General features: G+C 43.4%; 1 protein-coding gene across 1 annotated transcript in view; it reads left to right on the top strand.

The window, feature by feature from the left end:
* Positions 1–5,916: 5,916 nt before the first annotated feature.
* The window catches only part of RMDN2 (regulator of microtubule dynamics 2), a 46,071-nt gene continuing 31,770 nt past the window's right edge, over positions 5,917–20,217 (top strand). Inside the window, exons 1-5 of the mRNA XM_064158214.1 lie at positions 5,917–5,990; positions 6,538–7,004; positions 15,423–15,615; positions 16,916–17,018; positions 19,681–19,741. Of these exons, the coding sequence (XP_064014284.1) occupies positions 6,550–7,004; positions 15,423–15,615; positions 16,916–17,018; positions 19,681–19,741 (812 nt within the window). The 5' untranslated portion in view covers positions 5,917–5,990; positions 6,538–6,549. The remainder of the gene's footprint in view (positions 5,991–6,537; positions 7,005–15,422; positions 15,616–16,915; positions 17,019–19,680; positions 19,742–20,217) is intronic.

The following is a 20,217-nucleotide window of genomic DNA, read 5'->3' as shown; positions in this document are numbered from 1 at the left end:
CACAGGTGTCACTCCCCCACTGAACACCGGGTAGCTGCATTTCACATGGCACTTTCGCAGCCCAGCTCCTCTGATAGTTCTAGTTTCCAGGCTGTGCTTGCCTATGGCTAGCGCACACCAGTCTGCTTTTCTGCCAAGTGCGTGCTTTAACAAGGGTACCCCCTCGCCACCTCCTCCCACAGCAAGTGGGTAGTAGCCTCCTGCTCCGCTCGGCAGCCAGGCCCCGATCTCTGGCACTCGCCCCACTCGGCAAGAAGTGGCTGTTGTGTAATTCGGTGGCGCAGAGTCTGAGGTGAAGAGACAGTAGCAAATGGTAGGGTGTAGGGTGGCTGTCATCGCTAACGCCGTGGGTGGCTTTGGGGAAGCCATGTGGGCCACCTGTACCTCAAACTGCCCCGGCAAAAAGCTCTCTGTCAGGAACAGGGGAAAACAAAGCTGGTTATGGGGTGCCGTTGGATTAATGCATTGCCTCGGAGGCAACCAGCGCCAGACTCATGTGCTGGCATTCCTAGGCTGCTGCTGCCCATTGCTCTGCAGCCCCACCTTGCCTTCCAAGCTCCCATACGCTAGCAGCTGGCCCAAAGGCATACCTGAATTCTGACACTTAATATTGGCACGATGCTGCTTATGATAAAAACATGAAGGAAGAGTTGAATGTTACTGTCCAGCATTAGTCTGCAGCCTAACACAACTGAGTACTCTCAGATCAAACAGATTACCTATTCCACATGTTTACAAATCCTGTTTGCACCTACATTTGGGGGAACACTGCAGTAAGGTAAAAAGTAAGCACATTTTTTAGCATTCTTTCTTTCTGAATCCGGGTCCATTGCAAATTAGTAAAATTGGTACCTTACCTACATAACTTTCTGCCTTATGAGCTGTTGGCTCTTGAGAATAACTCTTGATGTGTATCAGACTAGTTTTAAGTGTAGTGTTAGATTTTATGCTTACTTTGAGCTTCTTGCTCAAAATTTAAAGGAGCCTATTGATCTGCGTTCCTCACACAACTTTGTGCAAGAAGCAAGAAGCTCAAAGTTGTGTGAGGAATGCAGATCAATAGGTTCCTTTAAATCTTTGTTTTGGTTTGTTTGCTCAATGGAAGTGTCAAAAAAGGATTATTTTGCATCTGGAAGATAGACCACATTTTGCCATTTCCTAGCCTTTGAAACAACTGTAAGAGCAAATCAACTTTTACACCCCCATTCTATTTAAAAAGTGTCAGACACAATCTCATTTAAATGAAAACAACTTAAATTACTTTGATACTATTTTTAGTTTTGCCAGCTGTGGACCAAGTCCATTAATTTCTGCCTTTGATTTTTCTAGGTGTTTCATTTGCTTAAATCCTACTTTCCCAGTCCAAGGATATTGAGTAAAACACAAAGTACCTCCTTTATGAACATAAATGGACTTGGAAAAACTGCTTAATAACTTGCTAAAGTGGATTATGTAAGTATGCAATAGAAACTTATTAAGCATTTTATCTGCCTGCTGATATACAAATCTGTATTTGCATGTGCACTTGAAAACTGGAAAGCAAAACAAGAAGACATCTCAGTTGTTGGAATCTTATCCTGTTGTTCTCAGAAATAACTGGTATTTCAGTTTTAGCATCAATTCACACAAGAATGAAAATGCTATAAATGAAATAACTACTCTGAACAAAAAATCTGCTTCTTTAAAACAGTTAGTGTAGTGTTTCCTGAGGTGCTTTTCTAGCTGTTCATTAGATTTTGCTTTTTGAAACTGCCTATTCAGTGATTGCACAGTAGTTTTAAATAACATCTATAAGTGGCAATAGAAGAAACATTGTTACTTCATTCACAGACAGGAGTACTGCTTATGTTCCAGAATGTACTGAGATTTTTGTTACTTCTGCTAAAATACAGTAAAAAAAAATCCAGGCAAAGAGCCCAAATCACAGCTGGACTACTCATACACCCTACTGGTTTCATCACATAAATACAGGCTGAGTGAAATGCTCTAAATTAAAACAAAATACCAGACAAAACAAAACAAGAAACAGACCCACAAACAGACACCAAACCCAAAGCCACACACACACACAAAGCCATAATTACCATTCTTGATCTTTTACAAGAGCTTTTTTTCCCCCACAAGGTAGCAGCACTAGAACCATGAATGTGCAAATTCATCTCACCAAAAATCCATAGAGATTGCCTGGTTTATTTAGTTTTTAGTCTTCAGGAGTCTGCAGCTCAGAATCAGAGAAAAAAATGCTTCTTAAATGTCAGGACTGGGTGCAAACAGTAAGCAAAATAATAAAATCTACATTTATGTATTACCTTAACAGACCTGCTTCCAGCTGGTATAGAGGACTGAAACAATCTGCAAAACTAAAATGCTGTGTATATAAATATATTTGTGTGTCTGTGTATGTATGCATGCATTGAATAAAGTAGAAATCCAGTCTGTATATAGCAAAATTCTTGTAACTGATTAGGAGTTTCTTTCTGATTTTCCTTAACTCTCCTAGTTTCACCACTTTTCCTCATGCTTCTTGCTGCACTGATGAATTGTCTTTGTCCAAAAATGATCCACAGTGAAGACAGAACCCCTTCGTCACTACACAGTAACTGCTGAAGGGAGGTGACCTTCTGTCCTGCATTTGCTCTGTCCTGCCCACAACCAAAGCTTCTACTGTAAATATGTATGTACAGAGTAATAATTTGGGCTGGGTTAAGTGTGCACTTCTAAATCAAGTCTCCCAATTACCCCGAATTGGCAAACTGTGCTTCACCCCATGGATTAGGCTTGGGGCATAAGAGTTGCACATTGGGGAGATTCACTGCAGAAGCACAACTCTGTGATCAGACTGGTGTTAGTTAAAAGTTAATCTGGGGCACAGCATGGATGTCATGGCTTCAGCACCAACTGTTCTGCCTGCAGATTAACATTGGTCATCCTTGCTGTTTGCTAACAGAAACACAGCCTTAGTGGCCTAGATTGAAAGTTAAAATGGGAAGGGAATTTTTTATAAGCTCAGAAGTGGTAGCAGAACAGGGGCAGAAATGACAGAAGAACACACTACTTCCCCTGGATGAAGCTTTGTTTTTAATGTGAAACTGCAGATATCCTGGGGCCATGTATGAGGCGATATGTACTGCAGGTGAAAATAGTCAAACTGTTTAATATACTTCAGTACACTCTGAAGTAGCATAATGACAGAGAAGCTGGAAAAAATAAAGACATTTCTCATTAAGTGGAAGGGGAAATTTAGGCTTGAGGTGAGGAGAAAGTTCTTCACTGAGAGAGTCATTGGACACTGGAATGGGCTGCCCGGGGAGGTGGTGGAGTCGCCGTCCCTGGAGCTGTTCAAGGCAGGATTGGACGTGGCACTTGGTGCCATGGTCTAGCCTTGAGCTCTGTGGTAAAGGGTTGGACTTGATGATCTATGAGGTCTCTTCCAACCTTGGTGATACTGTGATATGGAATGATGTGTAATACACTGTCATTGTTCAAGGTTTCAGGGCACAAACCTCACAGGACAGAATTTAGATGACTCCTCTCAGGTAAAAGACAGGCAAGGGAAATAAGGGGTAAACAAAAGGGCTTGCACAGAATTGGAAGTTAAGGAAGTAATTTTAACAAATTATAAAAGGTATTAAGGGAAAAGTGATACATACAGATACACACAAACCCCAACTGCAGATGGCAATGGATTCTCCCACAACACATGAATGCAGGCCCAACCACGCCACAGCAGCTCCCAGAAACAGCTTCCCACTAGGCAGGAACATGAAGAGGAAGGGAACTTGCCTAAACTTCTTGTCCCCTTAAAGAGAGGAGAGGCAGCAAAGGGGAGGGAATAACATAATCTGGTGATCCCACTGGGGTTGGGGTCCACCTACCCACCTGTTAGCCCTTAAGCTACAACACACACATATTTATAAACAGGTTCACTGGTTTGGCTTCTGACTCCTAAGGAATATATACATATGTAAAATATGCATTTGTACATACATACTCTTCTGGTTTTTATGACTATTCATGTATTTTTTTCTTTGGAGTATATCCAGGCACTCTTCTTTGTGAAGGAATCAGGCAGTGCTGTGGAATTACGTCTAATGTAGCCTTGAGTATTTATTCCTGTTGTCAGCACAACATACACAAACTCTTTGGGGCTGCCAACTCTTATCTCTTACATCAAGGAAATAGAATCCCATACCTTGGCCTAAAAAGTTAGCATTACTTGCATAAATGTATTTTGATAATGGCCTTGAGCTTTCTGGTGAGATGAAGATAAGCACAAAGAAGCAGGAACAGTGTGTTTTTCATGATATCAGTGTTGGATCCTATCAACACAATAAATAAATAAGCAAATGGTTGTATGTGCAGTTGAACTAATGAAGCCAGGTTTCCTATCAGGTTATATCTCTTCCAACCTGGTTGATTCTACGATTCTATGATCAGTGGAATGAGAGAAGTGGGAATTGGACCTCATGGGAAAACCCCAGGAGACTGCAGAAATTGGAAAGGATTGAACCAAACCAAAACAAAATGGTCTGTAGATGGGGGCCTGCAAGTAGGGAATATTTTTAGGTCTAATGATACTTGTGTTGTTCTTGTTGTTTATACTGTGTTTACTGCCTCTCTTCACCACTATCATAAAACAAACTACAGAAGTTTCACAGCTCAGGGATCTGAATAGATTCGAGAGGGAAGCACAAATCAATACATGGAAAAAGAAGAGGGGGGGTCGTGATAAACAGGAGCATGATTCATGTTAGCCTGAGACAGCTACTTTGGAAACTCACTGAAAAAATTTGCTTAGCTTTTTGCATCCATAATCTTTCCTTTCAGCTTTGTGCTGCATTTGCCCTGCAATTCTCTTTTTTTTTTTTTGTGTTTTAATTAACTTATGGAAAAATAGACAGCATTGAAAAGAGAAAATAAAGGTTCTCCAACAAGTTTTTCGTAGTGTTTCTGAATGTTTCAAACGCCATCATGGAGATTTGTGTAGCTCTGTTCCATTTTAAAATGCAGTGGGTTACATAAACCAATTACTTGTAGTGTAATTTCCTTTTGAAAATAATCTTAGTTTAGTAAATACTGCACCCAGCATTTACTGCATCCAGTTCTGGAGGCCCCATTACAGGAAGGATGTGGATGTGCTGGACCATGTCCAGAGAAGGGCCACGAGGATGCTCAGAGGGCTGCAGCACCTCTCCTATGAGGACAGACTGAAAGAGTTGGGGCTGTTCAGTCTGGACAAGGGGAACCTCCAAGGTGACCTTATTGTGGCCTTTCTTATCTGAAGAGGGGCTACAAAAAGGCTGGGGAGGGACTTTTTAGGCTATCAGGGAGTGACAGCACTAGTGGGAATGGAGCAAAGGTGGAGGTGGGGAGATTCAGACTGGATGTGAGAAGGAAGTTCTTCACCATGAGAGTGGTGAGAGGCTGGAATGGGTTGCCCAGGGAGGCGGTTGAGGCTCCATCCCTGGAGGTGTTTAAGGCCAGGCTGGATGAGGCTCTGGCCAGCCTGATCGAGTGTGAGGGCCTAGGAGTAGCCAAGTTGCTGAAAACAAGTAGCCACCAGACTGAATAGAAGCACCTAAATGAATGAATTTGCACTAGAACTGCGTATTCGAGCCATATCTGAAGCAGGTGCAGCCCATGCCCTCCCAACAGCATCGCCCGGCGAGATCCCCGGCGCCACGGCCCGCTCGGGCTAAGAGCTGGAGGCCGCGGACAGACCAGGGAGTCGCTCGCCCGCCCGCTGCAGGGCTGCCAGGGCTACAGGGCGACCACGGCGGCAGCAGAACGCAGCAAGAGGTAGGCCGTGCCACAGCCCTCCGCCACAGGGCAGCGCACCGCGGCTGCGGCCGAGCCCGTCCCCCTTGATCCGGGTATCGCCGCCCCGGGGCGGCCCCGCCACCGCCCCCTGTGCCGCGGCGGGAGAGCTGCGGGGCCGCGGCGTGCCGCACCTGGGCCAGAGCCTCTCCTGCTCCCGGACCGGCCCGCCGGTACGTAATGGGGGCGGCGCGGGGCTCAGGGCTGGCGTTCCTGGCGGCGACGACCCCTGTCGGGGCAGCCGGGGCTTGGGCGGGCTGCGGGAGGGGCGGTCCCCCGCGGGGAGGTAACCGCCGAGCTCCGGGAGCCCTTCGGCGCGGTGGGGTCAGGGCGGCGGGGAAGCAGCCCTCCGAGCGGCGCGGGCTGCGCCACGGCCTGGCGGCTGAGTTTCCGCCAAAATCCCGTCACTGAGTTTCTCGCTTTAAAGCCATACAAATCCCACCCTGTGGAGAAGGTTAAAAGCGAGGGCTGTGGTCCCCTGCGTACCGGTGCAGCAGTGTGTGCCCCTCATCATCCTCAGGCACTGTCAGCCCCACAGCCGCCTGGGTTTCGCTGTCATCGCCCGTAGCCCTTTACTGCAGAACCTGCTGAGAGTTGTGTTGTAACTTTGTGTCTGCAGCGTGCGTCGGTGCTGTAGCCTTGCACTTCAAAGCGAAGTTCAGTCATTTCGGTGGACGAGCAGAAACATCCTTAACTCCAGTTGTTGTCTCACTGTTTTAGGAGAGTGCAGAAATGGCTCCCTTTGAAAATAAAGGACTAATACTGGGCATAATGGCAGGGACTGCTGGAATAAGCCTGATGCTGGTTTGGTACCGTAAGAGCCGAAAACCCAGTGCTGCTGTGCGCGTACCTACGTTCGTAGGTGTAGGTAACAGGCTTAATTCAGTGGGCTTGCAAGATGAAGTTCCTAATGAGCAAGGAGCGGTAATGGTTTTACATGGAAGGCAACTGCAGATACTGGAAAAACTGAACGGCTTGCTAGTCAGTGTGGATGAACTGAAGAGAGAGGTGGCATTTCTGAAAGAAGCTGTTCCAAAGCTTGAAGAGCTTGTTCGAAATGAACTTCAGGGAAAGGGAGATGTTCAGAGGGTCAGCCCATCACACAGAGCAACGAAGCGGAGAAAAGGTGAGACAGCTTCTGGTGCAACAGAAACTACCAGCTCTGAGGAGGCGGAAAGTGAAGGAGGGTGAGTCAATAATGTTTTTAATGTATTACAGTATGTGTGCAGTGCAAATTGCATGATCACCTGTGTGAAACTTCATATTGTCAACAAAAGTCCTTTCAGAGTCTTATGTGCATGTTATATTTCTTTCTATTCAAGGAAAGCCACAAAAATTCCAATTAGTACTTTTAATTCAGAGAAAACTCTTCAGTGCACTATAGTTGAAGTTGGATTAGTGCCAATCAAAATACAGATACTTAAGGGTGCCAGTGGTTACAATCTGATACAGTATTGCTACATAGCCATGCAATGAGAGCCAAAGTTCATAATGATGGTGTAATTTTAAAAGCCCTTCTAATACGACTGCAATCTTGTCCCATATCTCTGACAGAGTTCAAATCATGTGCATGGTCTTGTGCTCTTCGTGGTGTTCATGTGCTTTTCAGTGGTGTTCCCCAGGGATCAGTGCTGGGTCCAGTTTTGTTCAATATCAATGACCTGGATGAGGGCATTGAGTGTACCCTCAGCAAGTTCACTGATGATACAAAACTGGGGGGTGGGTAGGGGGGGTGGCTGACAGCCTGTCAGGCTGTGCTGCCATCCAACAAGATCTGGACAGGCTGAAGAGCTGGATGAAGGCTGACCATTTGAATGCCAATAAGGACAAGTGCAGAGTGCTCCATCTGGGGTGGAATAGCAAGTACTAGTACAGGTTGAGGGCTGCCCTGCTGGAAAGCAGTTCTGTGGAGAAAGACCTTGGAGTCCTGGTGGACAGCAAGTTCTGCCTGGGACAGGAATGTGTCCTTCTGGCCAAGAGAGCCAATGGTATCCTGGGGTGCATCAGGAGAAGTGTGGCCATCAAGTCTAGGGAGGTTCTTCTCTCCCTCTACTCTGCCCTGGTGAGACCCCACCCAGAATACTGTGTCCAGTTTTGGGCTCCCCAGTTCAAGAGAAACAGGAACCTGCTGGAGTCTAGCAGATAGCCACGAGGATAACTGGGGGACTTGAGCATCTCTCCAACGAAGAGAGACTGAGAGACCTGGGGCTGTTTGGTCTGGAGAAGAGAAGACACTGAGGAGATCTCATCAACTTCTATATCTGAGGGGTGGGTGTCAAGAGGATGGGGCCAGTCTCTTTTTGCTGGTCAGCAGCAATAAGACAAGGAGCAATGGCTACAAAGTAGATCATAGAAGGTTTCACCTCAACATGAGGAGAAACTTCTTTACAGTGAGGGTGACAGAGCACTTGCACAGGCTGCCCAGAGAGTTTGTAGAGTCTCATTCTCTGAAGACTTTTGAAACCCACCTGGATGTGTTCCTCTGTGAACTAGCCTAGGGGATCCTGCCTTGGCAGGGAGGTTGGGTTTGATGATCTCTGTAGGTCCCTTCCAACCTCTAAAGTTCTGTGATTCTGTGATCACAGGAACTGTCTTCTATGGATGTTGAAGAGGAGTTATTACAGTATCCTGCCTAAAGGTATTACATGCACTGAAAGCTCTGTCCAAATGCAACACCTGTACAAATGGCAGTACATTTATTTCCTGTTGTATACGCTTTCTGGTGGCTGAAAAAGTAATCATGAGGGATTCAGGGTGCTGACTCAGTAAGGTAGAAAGTTCCTAGTTTTTATCACATCTTCTAATCCCGTTGTGGTTAATGATGGTGTAATTTTAAAAGTCCTAACACAACTGCAATCACTAGTGGTGTGCCCCAAGGATCAGTGCTGGGCCCAGTCCTGTTCAATATCTTTATTGCTGTCTACAGCTACCTGAAGGGAGGCTGTAGCCAGGTGGGGGGTGGCCTCTTCTCCCAGGCAACCAGCAATAGAACAAGGGGACACAGTCTCCAGTTGTGCTGGGGGAAATCTAGGCTGGATTTTAGGAGGAAGTTGTTGGCAGAGAGAGTGATTGGCATTGGAATGGGCTGCCCAGGGAGGTGGTGGAGTCACTGTCCCTGGAGGTGTTCAAGCAAAGCCTAGATGAGGCACCTAGTGCCATGGTCTAGCTGACTGGATAGGGCTGAGGGATAGGTTGGCCTGGCTGATCTTGGAGGTCTCTTCCAACCTGGTTGCTTCTATGATTCTACACCTGAGTTGAGTAACATGCTGATGTACAGATGTACCTGTTGTCCAGGAAAGGGACTGTGGTTTTGTTTTTTCATATGTTGCCTAAATACTCTTTAGTAGCGATGTAAAAATGGTGGTGACATTACTCCCCTGTAGTGACAGCATTGTTTTGATATAATCTGATTATATTCTGATATGTAATTTAGCAAGGGTATGTTTATAGCAACTAATTTTTTCAAACTGTCTCTTCAGTATGTTACATATTACTGTGTAGGCAGAGTTAGATCTGTAAATTAGCTGCCTTAAGTCACTTTTTTTCCCTTTAAAGGTCTATTAATGAACTCATATTCTGAAGACAGCAACATGCCATATAAAATAATGAATGGGATTCTGTTTTTCTAAGAGTTTATCTAAATTTATTTTCAGTTCATGTGGGCAGAGTTTCTTGTTGTGTTACATCCCAGCCCATATGCTTCACAAGGATTGTACTTTATTATCATATTTTGAGACCTGTCAGTTATATTACGAATCAGTTCTTTAAGTATTTGGGTTTGGCAGGGATGTTCAGACATTCATCCTTCATATGGTGTAGAAATATTTCAGTTCTACTAGATTCTCAGACAGTTTCATCAGTTAATTGGTTTGTGGAGGCCTTTATATCATCCATAAAATATTTGGAGATGTAGACAAGTCTAAGGGACTAGTTTGCAAATAATCAAGTTTTACAGTCAATACAGGGTTTATTCTACACCTAGCATCTGAGAAGATCTCATTTTCTGGTCAGGAGAGATGTATTGCTGTTTAAGAACTAGCCAAGGAGACTTATCTCTTCAGGTTACTCTGTGTGACGAAGAGGCTGATGAGATGATCCAGTGTAAGCGCTTACAGCATGCAAGACCTTTGAACGTGTCCTTAAGAGAAGCTTTCTCTGGCAAGTATTTGTGTACTGTCAGAAAGAAGGAAGATAATTCAAGGTTATAGATAGTGTTAGTCATTTGGGTATGTGCTTTTCCAATGCTAATTTTTAAATCCCTTTAAAAGAAGAGGTCTTTTTTCCTACTAACACCTTATACAAAAGGATTGCATTAAGTACATCTGCTCTAAACTTAAGATAATTTGATTAATTTAAATAATTTACTTCTATTCTGCTTGCTTTCTCTGCCAAATGGAAACATATTGTTAATGCTAATGTGTGTAAAATTGTGACATACATAGCTGAGGTCTTCTGTAACTTCAATGACAGTGGTGCATGTTCTGTGAGCGTTTGTTGTGAGAGATGATATCAGCACCAAATTTTCTTCATACAGTCATAAAAAGATTGTTTTTCTCTTTGTGACAGACAAAACATCTTTTCACTTTCTGCATTCTCTCTAAAGTACATGCAACACATTTCACTGCCTCAGCAGTATTCTCATCTAGAAGGTAGGATTTTGCTTGTGTTAAGCACTTCTGGTTTCACCTGACAAATGGACAGATGATGGGGACTGATAGATGCAGTAATCTTAAGAGTTGTATGGACTTCTGATGGATGACTACATTAGTTTCAGATTTGCAAACTTCTTTCAGAAAAGCTTTTAATACTACCTATTTTTCCATGAAATAATTGAAGCTGGCAGGCCTTGATCCAGTTCTTACTGCTTTGATCTGCTCTGATCGTGTTCCTCAGTGGGAAAAGAAGCTTTCTATTTTACCTTTCAAACATTACATATGCCTGTAAGTGGAAAATTATCATATGCTTTTTAATAAGTGAGACTTTTTTCTATTATATATAATTATGGAAGATGGACTGAATGGACAAGACATTGACTGAAAGCTAAAGAGCCTACAGTTTCTAGTCTGTGCTTCTCTATATTACATCCTTAACAAATTCTGTCAAGTTTCCATCAGTTGCTAGTGAAAACCTTGATCTTTAACATCTGAGAGCGTGTAACAAACACTTGATCACTTAGAAATACAGTGAATTGTGTCTAGATGATCACCTAGAGTGGAAAGTGTCACCTAATTCTTTCTTTGAGCCTTTAAAACTGGTTTATGATACAGCAGTGATGAACAGTGTCATGTTTGGCACTAGTCTCCTGGCATCCAAATTACATTTGATAGCAGTCAGCAGAAAGACTCAGTGCAATGTAACTTCTTTTCCTGCAGATGCTTTATTGATCATTTTCCCTTGAAGTAGTTTACATATTCAGCAAGAAGAAACATTTCCCTTTCCAGCTTCTAAGTATCACTTCACTTACATTTCTTCACTTATTTTTGCTACCCCTTTGTTTTCAGTGCTACCTTCAGTTGACCTAAGAACCTGGTTTGTCAAACTTTTCCTTGCGGGTCACTTATGAGTACTAAGGGATATACACTCTTCTGGGTCATACAGTGCAAATTTGATTCAGAGCAGTCTGTGGCATATAATCACCATTCTGTTGAGTAACTGGATCAGATGAGGTGGTGTTTGTGTCGTCTTGGGATTTTATTGTTGTTGAAGGTGGCAGGAGGACAACAGATTATATTTGATCTGTCTAAAAGCTGAAGTGTTGTAAACAGATGTTACATGGCTAGGCCCATGTTGAGGTGCTGGAATGTGTCCAGAGAAGGGCGACAAAGATGGTGAAAGGCCTGGAACACAAATCCTATGAGGAGAGGCTGAGGGAGCTGGGGGTGTTTATCCTGGAGAAGAGGAGGCTCAGGGGGGACCTCATTGCTGTCTACAACTACCTGAAGGGAGGCTGTAGCCAGGTGGGGGTTGGTCTCTTCTGCCAGGCAACCAGCAACAGAACAAGGGGACACAGTCTCAAGTTGTGCCAGGGGAAGTCTGGGCTGGATGTTAGGAGGAAGTTGTTGGCAGAGAGAGTGATTGGCATTGGAATGGGCTGCCCAGGGAGGTGGTGGAGTCACCGTCCTGGGAGGTGTTGAAGCAAAGCCTGGATGAGGCACTTAGTGCCATGGTCTGGTTGAGTGGCTAGGGCTGGGTGCTAGGTTAGCCTGGCTGATCTTGGAGGTCTCTTCCAACCTGGTTAATTCTATGATGCTAAGCCCAGTGTCTGCTGATTTCCAGGCAGTCTAACACTGTTTTTGAAACAGCAAAGTGAGTTTCTACCACAGTGGTGATTTACACTATGTAGCTCTTTGGATTTTTTTGCTAATACAGTACTAGGTGCCTAAATTTCCTGAACAGCTTAGCCCCAGTATGGTGAACCTCCAGGACAGCTTTCACTTGTTCTTTGGACTTTGAACAGACCTGTGTGATTCACTGAGTCCTGTTGGTTGATCATTGCTCTTTGCATTCTTATCACTGTTTCTTGTCTCTTAAATAAAATATATTGGTAATAAAGGTGGAAATGAGTTGGCACTGACTGTAGACATTCTAAAGTTTCTTCCATTGGTCAGTGTGTTTGGTCACATTGTAATGTAACTATTCACTTTTCTGTCTATCATCTGATACAATCTCTTGCAGGAAAATACCAGGTAAACCTGCAGATGTCATTGCTGTTATATTAATTATTTGTAAAACAAACCATAGTGAATCTTCCTCATATTTTTGTTAATTTCCCATTTGGATTACTGTAATCAGCCTTTAGATGGTTGGAGGTTTTAAAGCTGTTAAAAAGGATCTGTTCTGTTTGTGTTAGTTCTGGTATTTTTAATATAGTACTGCTTTTTATACCATGCTTTTCGTAGAATAAGTACATGTATAAGCCTACTACATGCTTTGTTGAAGTCATTTATCAAGCTCCACTCACCCTAGATTTATATCAGTAATATCTGTTACACTCTTATTTTATTCTTAATAGGTGATACAACTTCCTATCCTGTAATAAAACTGGCTTCAGATTGAATTAGTAAAGCACAGCTTACCCAAGTTGATAGTAAAAATCCTAGCTGTTTATTTTTTAAACATCTCTGTTGCCTTCTTAAAATCATAGAATCAGCCAGGTTGGAAGAGACCTCCAAGATCATCCAGTCCAACCTAGCACCCAGCCCTAGCCAGTCAACTAGACCATGGCACTAAGTGCCTCATTCAATCTCTTCTTCAGCACCTCCAGGGACGGTGCCTCCACCACCTCCCTGGGCAGCCCATTCCAATGCCAATCACTCTCTCTGCCAACAACTTCCTCCTAACATCCAGCCTAGACCTCCCCTGGCACAACTTGAGACTGTGTCCCCTTGTTCTGTTGCTGGTTGCCTGGCAGAAGAGACCAACCCCCACCTGGCTACAACCTCCCTTCAGGTAGTTGTAGACAGCAATGAGGTCAGCCCTGAGCCTCCTCTTCTGCAGGCTGCACACCCCCAGCTCCCTCAGCCTCTCCTCATAGGGTTTGTGTTCCAGGCCCCTCACCAGCTTTGTTGCCCTTCTCTGGACACATTCCAGCACCTCAACATCTCTCTTGACAGTCTGGTCACTTCTGAAAGCAACATCTTCATACCAGAATATTTAAAGGCCGTGGTTATAAAACCTCCATTTATATTGCTAATCTACTGTACATGCTCTATTTCTGGGAAAAAAAAACAGGGTTTTTATTTTCAACTGCCATAGCCTTGAGCTCTGTGGTAAAGGGTTGGACTTGATGGTCTATGAGGTCTCTTCCAACCTTGGTGATACTCTGATACTGTGATACTTTTTTTTTGCTTAATGTGTATGGTACATTTAATGTTTTTTTCTGCTTACAGTTGTCATTTAAGAAACTACCTCTGAAGGTAGTAGCTAATACTTGCACATTATTATTTCTCCTGAGAACAATGCTTTCAGAAGTTGAAATGCAAAAGATTAGGTGGTTCTCTCCAATTTTAGTGTGTAAGTGAACAGTGACTTAAATAATGCCATTCAGCCGCTCCTTTATGAAACTGAAGTATTCTAATCATGTTCAGTATTTTGGACAGTAAGGCCACCTGTTTATCTCTGCATGATATTTATGGCTGTTGTAAGTATTTCTTTGTCCTTGACTGCTTTGTGCTGAGTACTTGACTAAGCATAATGAATTAATAAAAGCTCTTTCTCAGTTACAAGGAACTCTGAACAATCAAGAGAAAGAAGTAAAGACATATTTAACAGAGATGTTAGTGCTTATATATAGATCTTACAAGTGTTTAAAAAACATTGGATAAGCACTTACATTTTTGTTAGTAAGCTCATTTGATCCCAAGGATCAGTGCTGGGCCCAGTCCTGTTCAATATCTTTATTGATGATCTGGACAAGGGGATTGAGTCCAGCATCAGTAAGTTTGCAGATGACACCAAGCTAGGAGCAGGTGTGGAGCTGTTGGAAGGTAGGAGAGCCCTGCAGAGGGACCTGGCCAGGCTGGATGGGTGGGCAGAGGCCAATGGGATGAGATTGAACAAGGCCAAGTGCAGGGTTCTGCACTTTGGCCACAACAACCCCAGGCAGTGCTACAGGCTGGGGACTAAATGGCTGGAGAGCAGCCAGGGGGAAAGGGACTTGGGGCTACTGGTGGATAGTAGGCTGAAGATGAGGCAGCAGTGTGCCCAGGTGGCCAAGAGAGCCAATGGCATCCTGGCCTGCATCAGGAACAGTGTGGCCAGTAGGACAAGGGAGGTTATTCTTCCCCTGTGCTCAGCACTGGTCAGGCCACACCTTGAGTGCTGTGTCCAGTTCTGGGCCCCTCAATTCAAGAGAGATATTGAGGTGCTGGAGAAGAGGAGGCTCAGGGGGGACCTCATTGCTGTCTACAACTACCTGAAGGTACATTGTAGCCAGGTGGGGTTGGTCTCTTCTGCCAGGCAACCAGCAACAGAACAAGGGGACACAGTCTCAAGTTGTACCAGGGGAAGTCTAGGCTGGATGTTAGGAGGAAGTTGTTGGCAGAGAGAGTGATTGGCATTGGAATGGGCTGCCCAGGGGGGTGGTGGAGTCACCATCCCTGGAGGTGTTCAAGCAAAGCCTGGCTGAGGCACTTAGTGCCATGGTCTGGTTGAGTGGCTAGGGCTGGGTGCTAGGTTGGCCTGGCTGATCTTGGAGGTCTCTTCCAACCTGCTTGATTCTATGATTCTGTTTCAGAAAATATGGGCAATTAGGTAAAGAGTTGAAGAGGCCTATTGAGAGTTACAGGGAATGTCTTAATGCACATTAATGATTTGAAGTGTTCTGCATTTGAAACACAAGGATACATGTGTTTTTAATATGTATCTGCATTTTCAATGCAGCATTAGGCAACAGGACAGTGTAATTAGTTGCCTGTTGTATTTGGAACATGATTGTGCTGTCCCTTTGAAGGTAAAATTTTAATAATATTGATGATAATTTTGAATAAAACAAACATTTAGGGTTGGACAGCTGGGGGAAATTGTGCTCTGAAATATTTGCAGTTGCATTTAACAATTTTACCTACGTTTTTCTGAAAGACAGGTATTATTTTCTGTGATTTCAGTTACCTTACTGCTCATACTGATTCTGAAGGAGACTCTGAGGAAGAAAAGGAACGTGTGAAATCACCTGATGCTGCTGTGAAATCAGAAGAAGAAGAATTACTTGATTTTTTACAGCAAGTGGACAACTTGCACAAGGGTTCCCAGGATGATAAAAGGGAGGGCTTCAGGTTGCTGTGTGAGAAAGATGACAAGGTATTAATGGGTAAATTTAATGTTATGTTGTTATTAACTTATACTTTGCAATGCTTAAGGTGCTATCAATATTCTTGTTGGGTGGGCATAGAAGTATTTTGTGTTCCAGCCAAGCACAATAATGTTGAGGGTTGGTTTGAGGTGCTGGAAGGTGTCCAGAGAAGGGCAACAAAGCTGGTGAAGGGCCTGACACACAAACCCTATGAGGAGAGGCTGAGGGAGCTGGGGGTGTGCAGCCTGCAGAAGAGGAGGCTCAGGGGGGACCTCATTGCTGTCTACAACTCCCTGAAGGGAGGCTGTAGCCAGGTGGGGTTGGGCTCTGCTGCCAGGCAACCAGCAACAGAACAAGGGGACACAGTCTCAAGTTGTGCTGGGCGAAGTCTAGGCTGGATGTTAGGAGGAAGTTGTTGCCAGAGAGAGTGATTGGCATTGGAATGGGCTGCCCAGGGAGGTGGTGGAGTCACTGTCCCTGGAGGTGTTCAAGCAAAGCCTGGATGAGGCACTTAGTGCCATGGTCTAGTTGAGTGGCTAGGGCTGGGTGCTAGGTTGAACTGGCTGATCTTGGAGGTCTCTTCCAACCTGGTTGATTCTATGATTCTATATTCATATGTGCAACAAAGAAACACCATGGGCATTTTTCTAAGGAAGTGATACTTCTGCTGGGTTTGGAATGGCCTGTGTGAGAAGGTCATGTGGAATTAAGTAGTAACCAGACCAAATGCTCTCAAGAAATCAGACTATGAGCCTGTAATCTCCTTATGCCTTTCTGTAGATATTCACTTCATGCAAAAAGGTAACTCCATATAAAATTTCCAAGTGGTTTAATGTACAGTGCTTAACATCAATGTATCAATTTCTTCTCACTTGGCAAACTGTAGTTCTGATTATAGTTTCATTTACATATTGAAGTACCCAGGAAGGCAGATAAGCCACTAATTGTGAATAGGTGTGGTGCTTATGATATTCCTAAGGAAAATACACATCATACCATTCAGAGCTACGTTGTGCTTGACTGGATTATCTTCTTATTTTTTTCATAATAAAAACCCCTTACCCCTTCAAAATTCTTTAGGAAATAAAACCTCTTTAGACAGCCCAGGGTAACTCCAAAGGATGTGTTCTCCTTTGGTCATGAAAGTGTTATCATCTGGCTCTTACATAAACTAATAGTAGTGTAGAAAGAGGTAAAATAACCAAAGATTTATGCCATAACCTGATAACCTGCTTTTAGCATGATGAAGGGAAACTGTTAGACTGATCAGAATGTGGTTTAAATTACCCAGCTGTCCTCTGCTTTCAGTATGAAAACTCTGCAGACTTCCTTTGGAGACTTGCACGTGCTTATGGGGATCTGTTTGAGATGACTACTGATGCTGAGGAGAAGAGGCAGTATGTTACTGATGGTAAGCAGAGGAAAAACGTTCACACAGAATGCCATCTGAACATAGTGGAACATGCTCTGAACTTTGGTGAAGTTTTCCAATCCAAGGAATTTCTAAGGGGAGCATTTGTACAATAATAATAATAATAATAATAATAATAATAATAATAATAATAATGTTTTATGCTATGAACAGCATACAGCTTCAGCTCATTCTTTCCTCACTGGAGAGATCCAAAGTCAGTGAAGGCTAAGTATTGTTGGTCACAGTTGATGGCTGTTGGCTCTGAATGATGCCTTAAAATTCTGTGTTTTATTGACAATCAGAGGGATGCAGAACGTGAGAAAAGATAGGTGCTGTCAGCATGGTTTCTTGCTTATGGCTTTGGGAGAGGAATGAAAAAAATGCCAAGGTGAACTCAAGGTTTGTTTTTTCTGCTCTTCTGTGGGAAAGGATCACTCTTGTATGCCAGCAGCTTCTTTTGTGGTGATGGTGGGAGTGGAAGTTTGTGAATCTCTTGACCAGAAACAGAAGTGTGTGAGACAACGTTGCTTCCAGCCATCTCTTCCCATGTGTCCTATTTGACAGCTATACTCAACAAGGTTCTGATTTTCTTCTTCACATCACTTTTTCTTTGTTGCTTGTAAAAGCATTGCCCTTTCTTTCACTGTCAAAATGTGTGTTGGGTAGTTGTACAGGTTGCATTTTCCTTTTTCTTTTGGGCTTTCTTCTCTTTGTTACAATAGAATCTGCATCTCTTCTACCTGTGTCACTCTACTCCAGTTGATGCATTGTTCTTACAAGACTCCTTTTTGCCTGTATGTGGGAATACTTCTGTCTCTTCTTTGTTTCTTAATTGCTTCTTCCCTTTTCTGCTGCACCAAAGCCATGTTTTATAAATGTATTCCAAGTTCAGTTTATTTTGTCTTCTGTGACTCTTTTCCTGTTCCCTACTTCTTCTGTCAGCAGTGACATCACTGACAAATAAATGTTGGCTGCCCTTTGTCATCCTTAAAGGCAGTGTCATGCATTTGTGCTGTCATTACGTATTCCATAGTCAACCTCATCTTACCCAAGGTCCTTGTCCCTTTTGTTTTGTCATCAAGATACTTATGAAGACTTGTGCTGTCTTTGCTATGGAATTGATACTGCCTTTGCTTTAGTAGCAACTTGGCTTCTGGATTTGGAAATGACACAGTGCAATGAGGGTTGTGATACAAGCTAAATTACAAAGATAAACTCTGTTGCTTAATCCTTTGCTTTTATCCGTCATGACAGGTAACCTCAGCTGATGAAAGATAATGGTATAGCATAAGACAGGGGGAGACAAAGGATGGTGGAATGAAATAAGGCCTTAGGTGTTGAGTAGTCAGCTTAGTTTGGCTCATTCTCATGAAGTGGTGGGTGGCAGCAGCCTTTTTCATCTCAGTTTTTGGAAGTGGTGCAGAGGGATTGAGACTGTGGGGGAGCTGGCAGTAGTTTTGTGGGTTTTTTTCATTCCACTAGGTTGGAGAACTGTGTATGCTGATCTTTGTTTTTATGAAGTTAACTTGCAATACAGAAATGTCAGTGTCTTAATTGGTTGCAGCTGAGACTTTGCAAACAACAAGCATCTCATCTGAAGTTCTTACTGTAAGCATGGGTTTGATCAAATCACCTACTGTCATCTTTATTTAGTTAAAAGTGGAATGTAATGGGAGTCTTTGTACTGGAAAGAAGCTTCAGCTAGTTCATTCCTGTACCCAAAGCAGGAAACAGCTTTGCTAGTTCTTCTGACAGGTGCTTCTCTAACCTGCTTTTAAAGGTCTTCACTCTTACAGACAACATGGCCTCCTTTGGCAGTCCAGTCCCATCCTTCCCTAATTCAGCTGCATCTGAATTGGATTTTAAGATAAAATACTAACATTGCACTCATGTGTGTGTGTATATATATATATCTGTGTATATGATGCACATTTTTATATGGGATTCTTATCCTCTGCTCTGGTTTGGTGAGATTCTTCCTGGAGTAGTGCATTCAATTCTGGGACCCTGACAGGAGAAGGACCTGCATAAACCCTGATGATCAGAGGGCTGCAGCACCTTCCCTATGGGGACAAGCTGAGAGAGTGAGAGCTGAGGTTGTTCAGCCTGGAAGAGAGAAGGCTCTGCTAAGACCTTCTAACAACCTTCTAGTACCTCAAAGAGGCATGTGGGAAAGCTGGAGAGGGACTTTTTACAAGGACATGTAGTGGCAGAATTGAGGAGTAGTGGCTTTAAACTGAAAGTGGGTAGATTTAGATTAGATATAAGGAAGAACTTCACTGTGAGGGTGGTGAGACCCTGGAGCAGGTTGCCCAGAGAGATTGTGGATGCTCCCTCACTAGAAATATTCAAGGCCAGGCTGGACAGGGCTTTGAACAACCTGAACCAGTGAAAAGTGTCAATTCCCATGGCAATGGAGTTGGAACTAGGTGATCTTCAGTGTCCCTAAAACTCCAAAGTATTCTCTGAACTTATGGTATATGTATGTATGGTATGTAAAAGATGTAAAGTCAGGTTGTTACATTATCCACCTAAATGTTTACTGGAACAGGAAGCAATTTCTTCTTTTGGCAGATAGGGTACATTGGCTTGCTTTGTTCTTGGGAGTAGCCTAAAACCTGTACAATAAATCCTTTAATATGTTGCATTCTCTTTGCAGGAAAGATTAAAGCTGAAAAGGCTGTTCAGCTGGATGCCAAGAGTGCTGAGAGTCACCAGTGGTAAGTCTGAGAAAGTTTGCATCTTTGCAAACTTCTGTGTCTTTATCAAATCCAAGAAAAATTCCCAGCTGTCTTTGGCACCAAATAGTGCCCACAGCAAGTTACATTGATCATGCTGCAGTCTGACATCAATTCAATAAATTATTCATTAATACAGAATTCAATTAGCATCAATTTCAGCTAAAGATTACATTGAAGTGTTTTGCAAAGCATTTACTACAGCATGTGAAGTGACTCCATAGCTCTACTTCAGTACAGAATAGATGCTTACACCTCAGAGCAGCCTGAGTTCTCCATGTGCATTCTTTTACATCACTTTGCAAAATAGTGTCTTTTGGCCTCATATTTTATCCTTTCTTGTAATAGTCTAAATTTGAATAATTCAAAATATGCAATGAGAAGGCTATGGATGCTTCATTTAACTTCTCAATTGAATGAATATTTTAGCCCTTGCCAGGACTAACAAACTGTTTGCA

Source organism: Pogoniulus pusillus, chromosome 18, assembly GCF_015220805.1.
Source record: "Pogoniulus pusillus isolate bPogPus1 chromosome 18, bPogPus1.pri, whole genome shotgun sequence".
NCBI lineage: Eukaryota > Metazoa > Chordata > Aves > Piciformes > Lybiidae > Pogoniulus > Pogoniulus pusillus.
The sequence above is the reverse complement of the archived record's forward strand: the minus strand, read 5'-3'. Positions and strand labels throughout refer to the sequence as shown.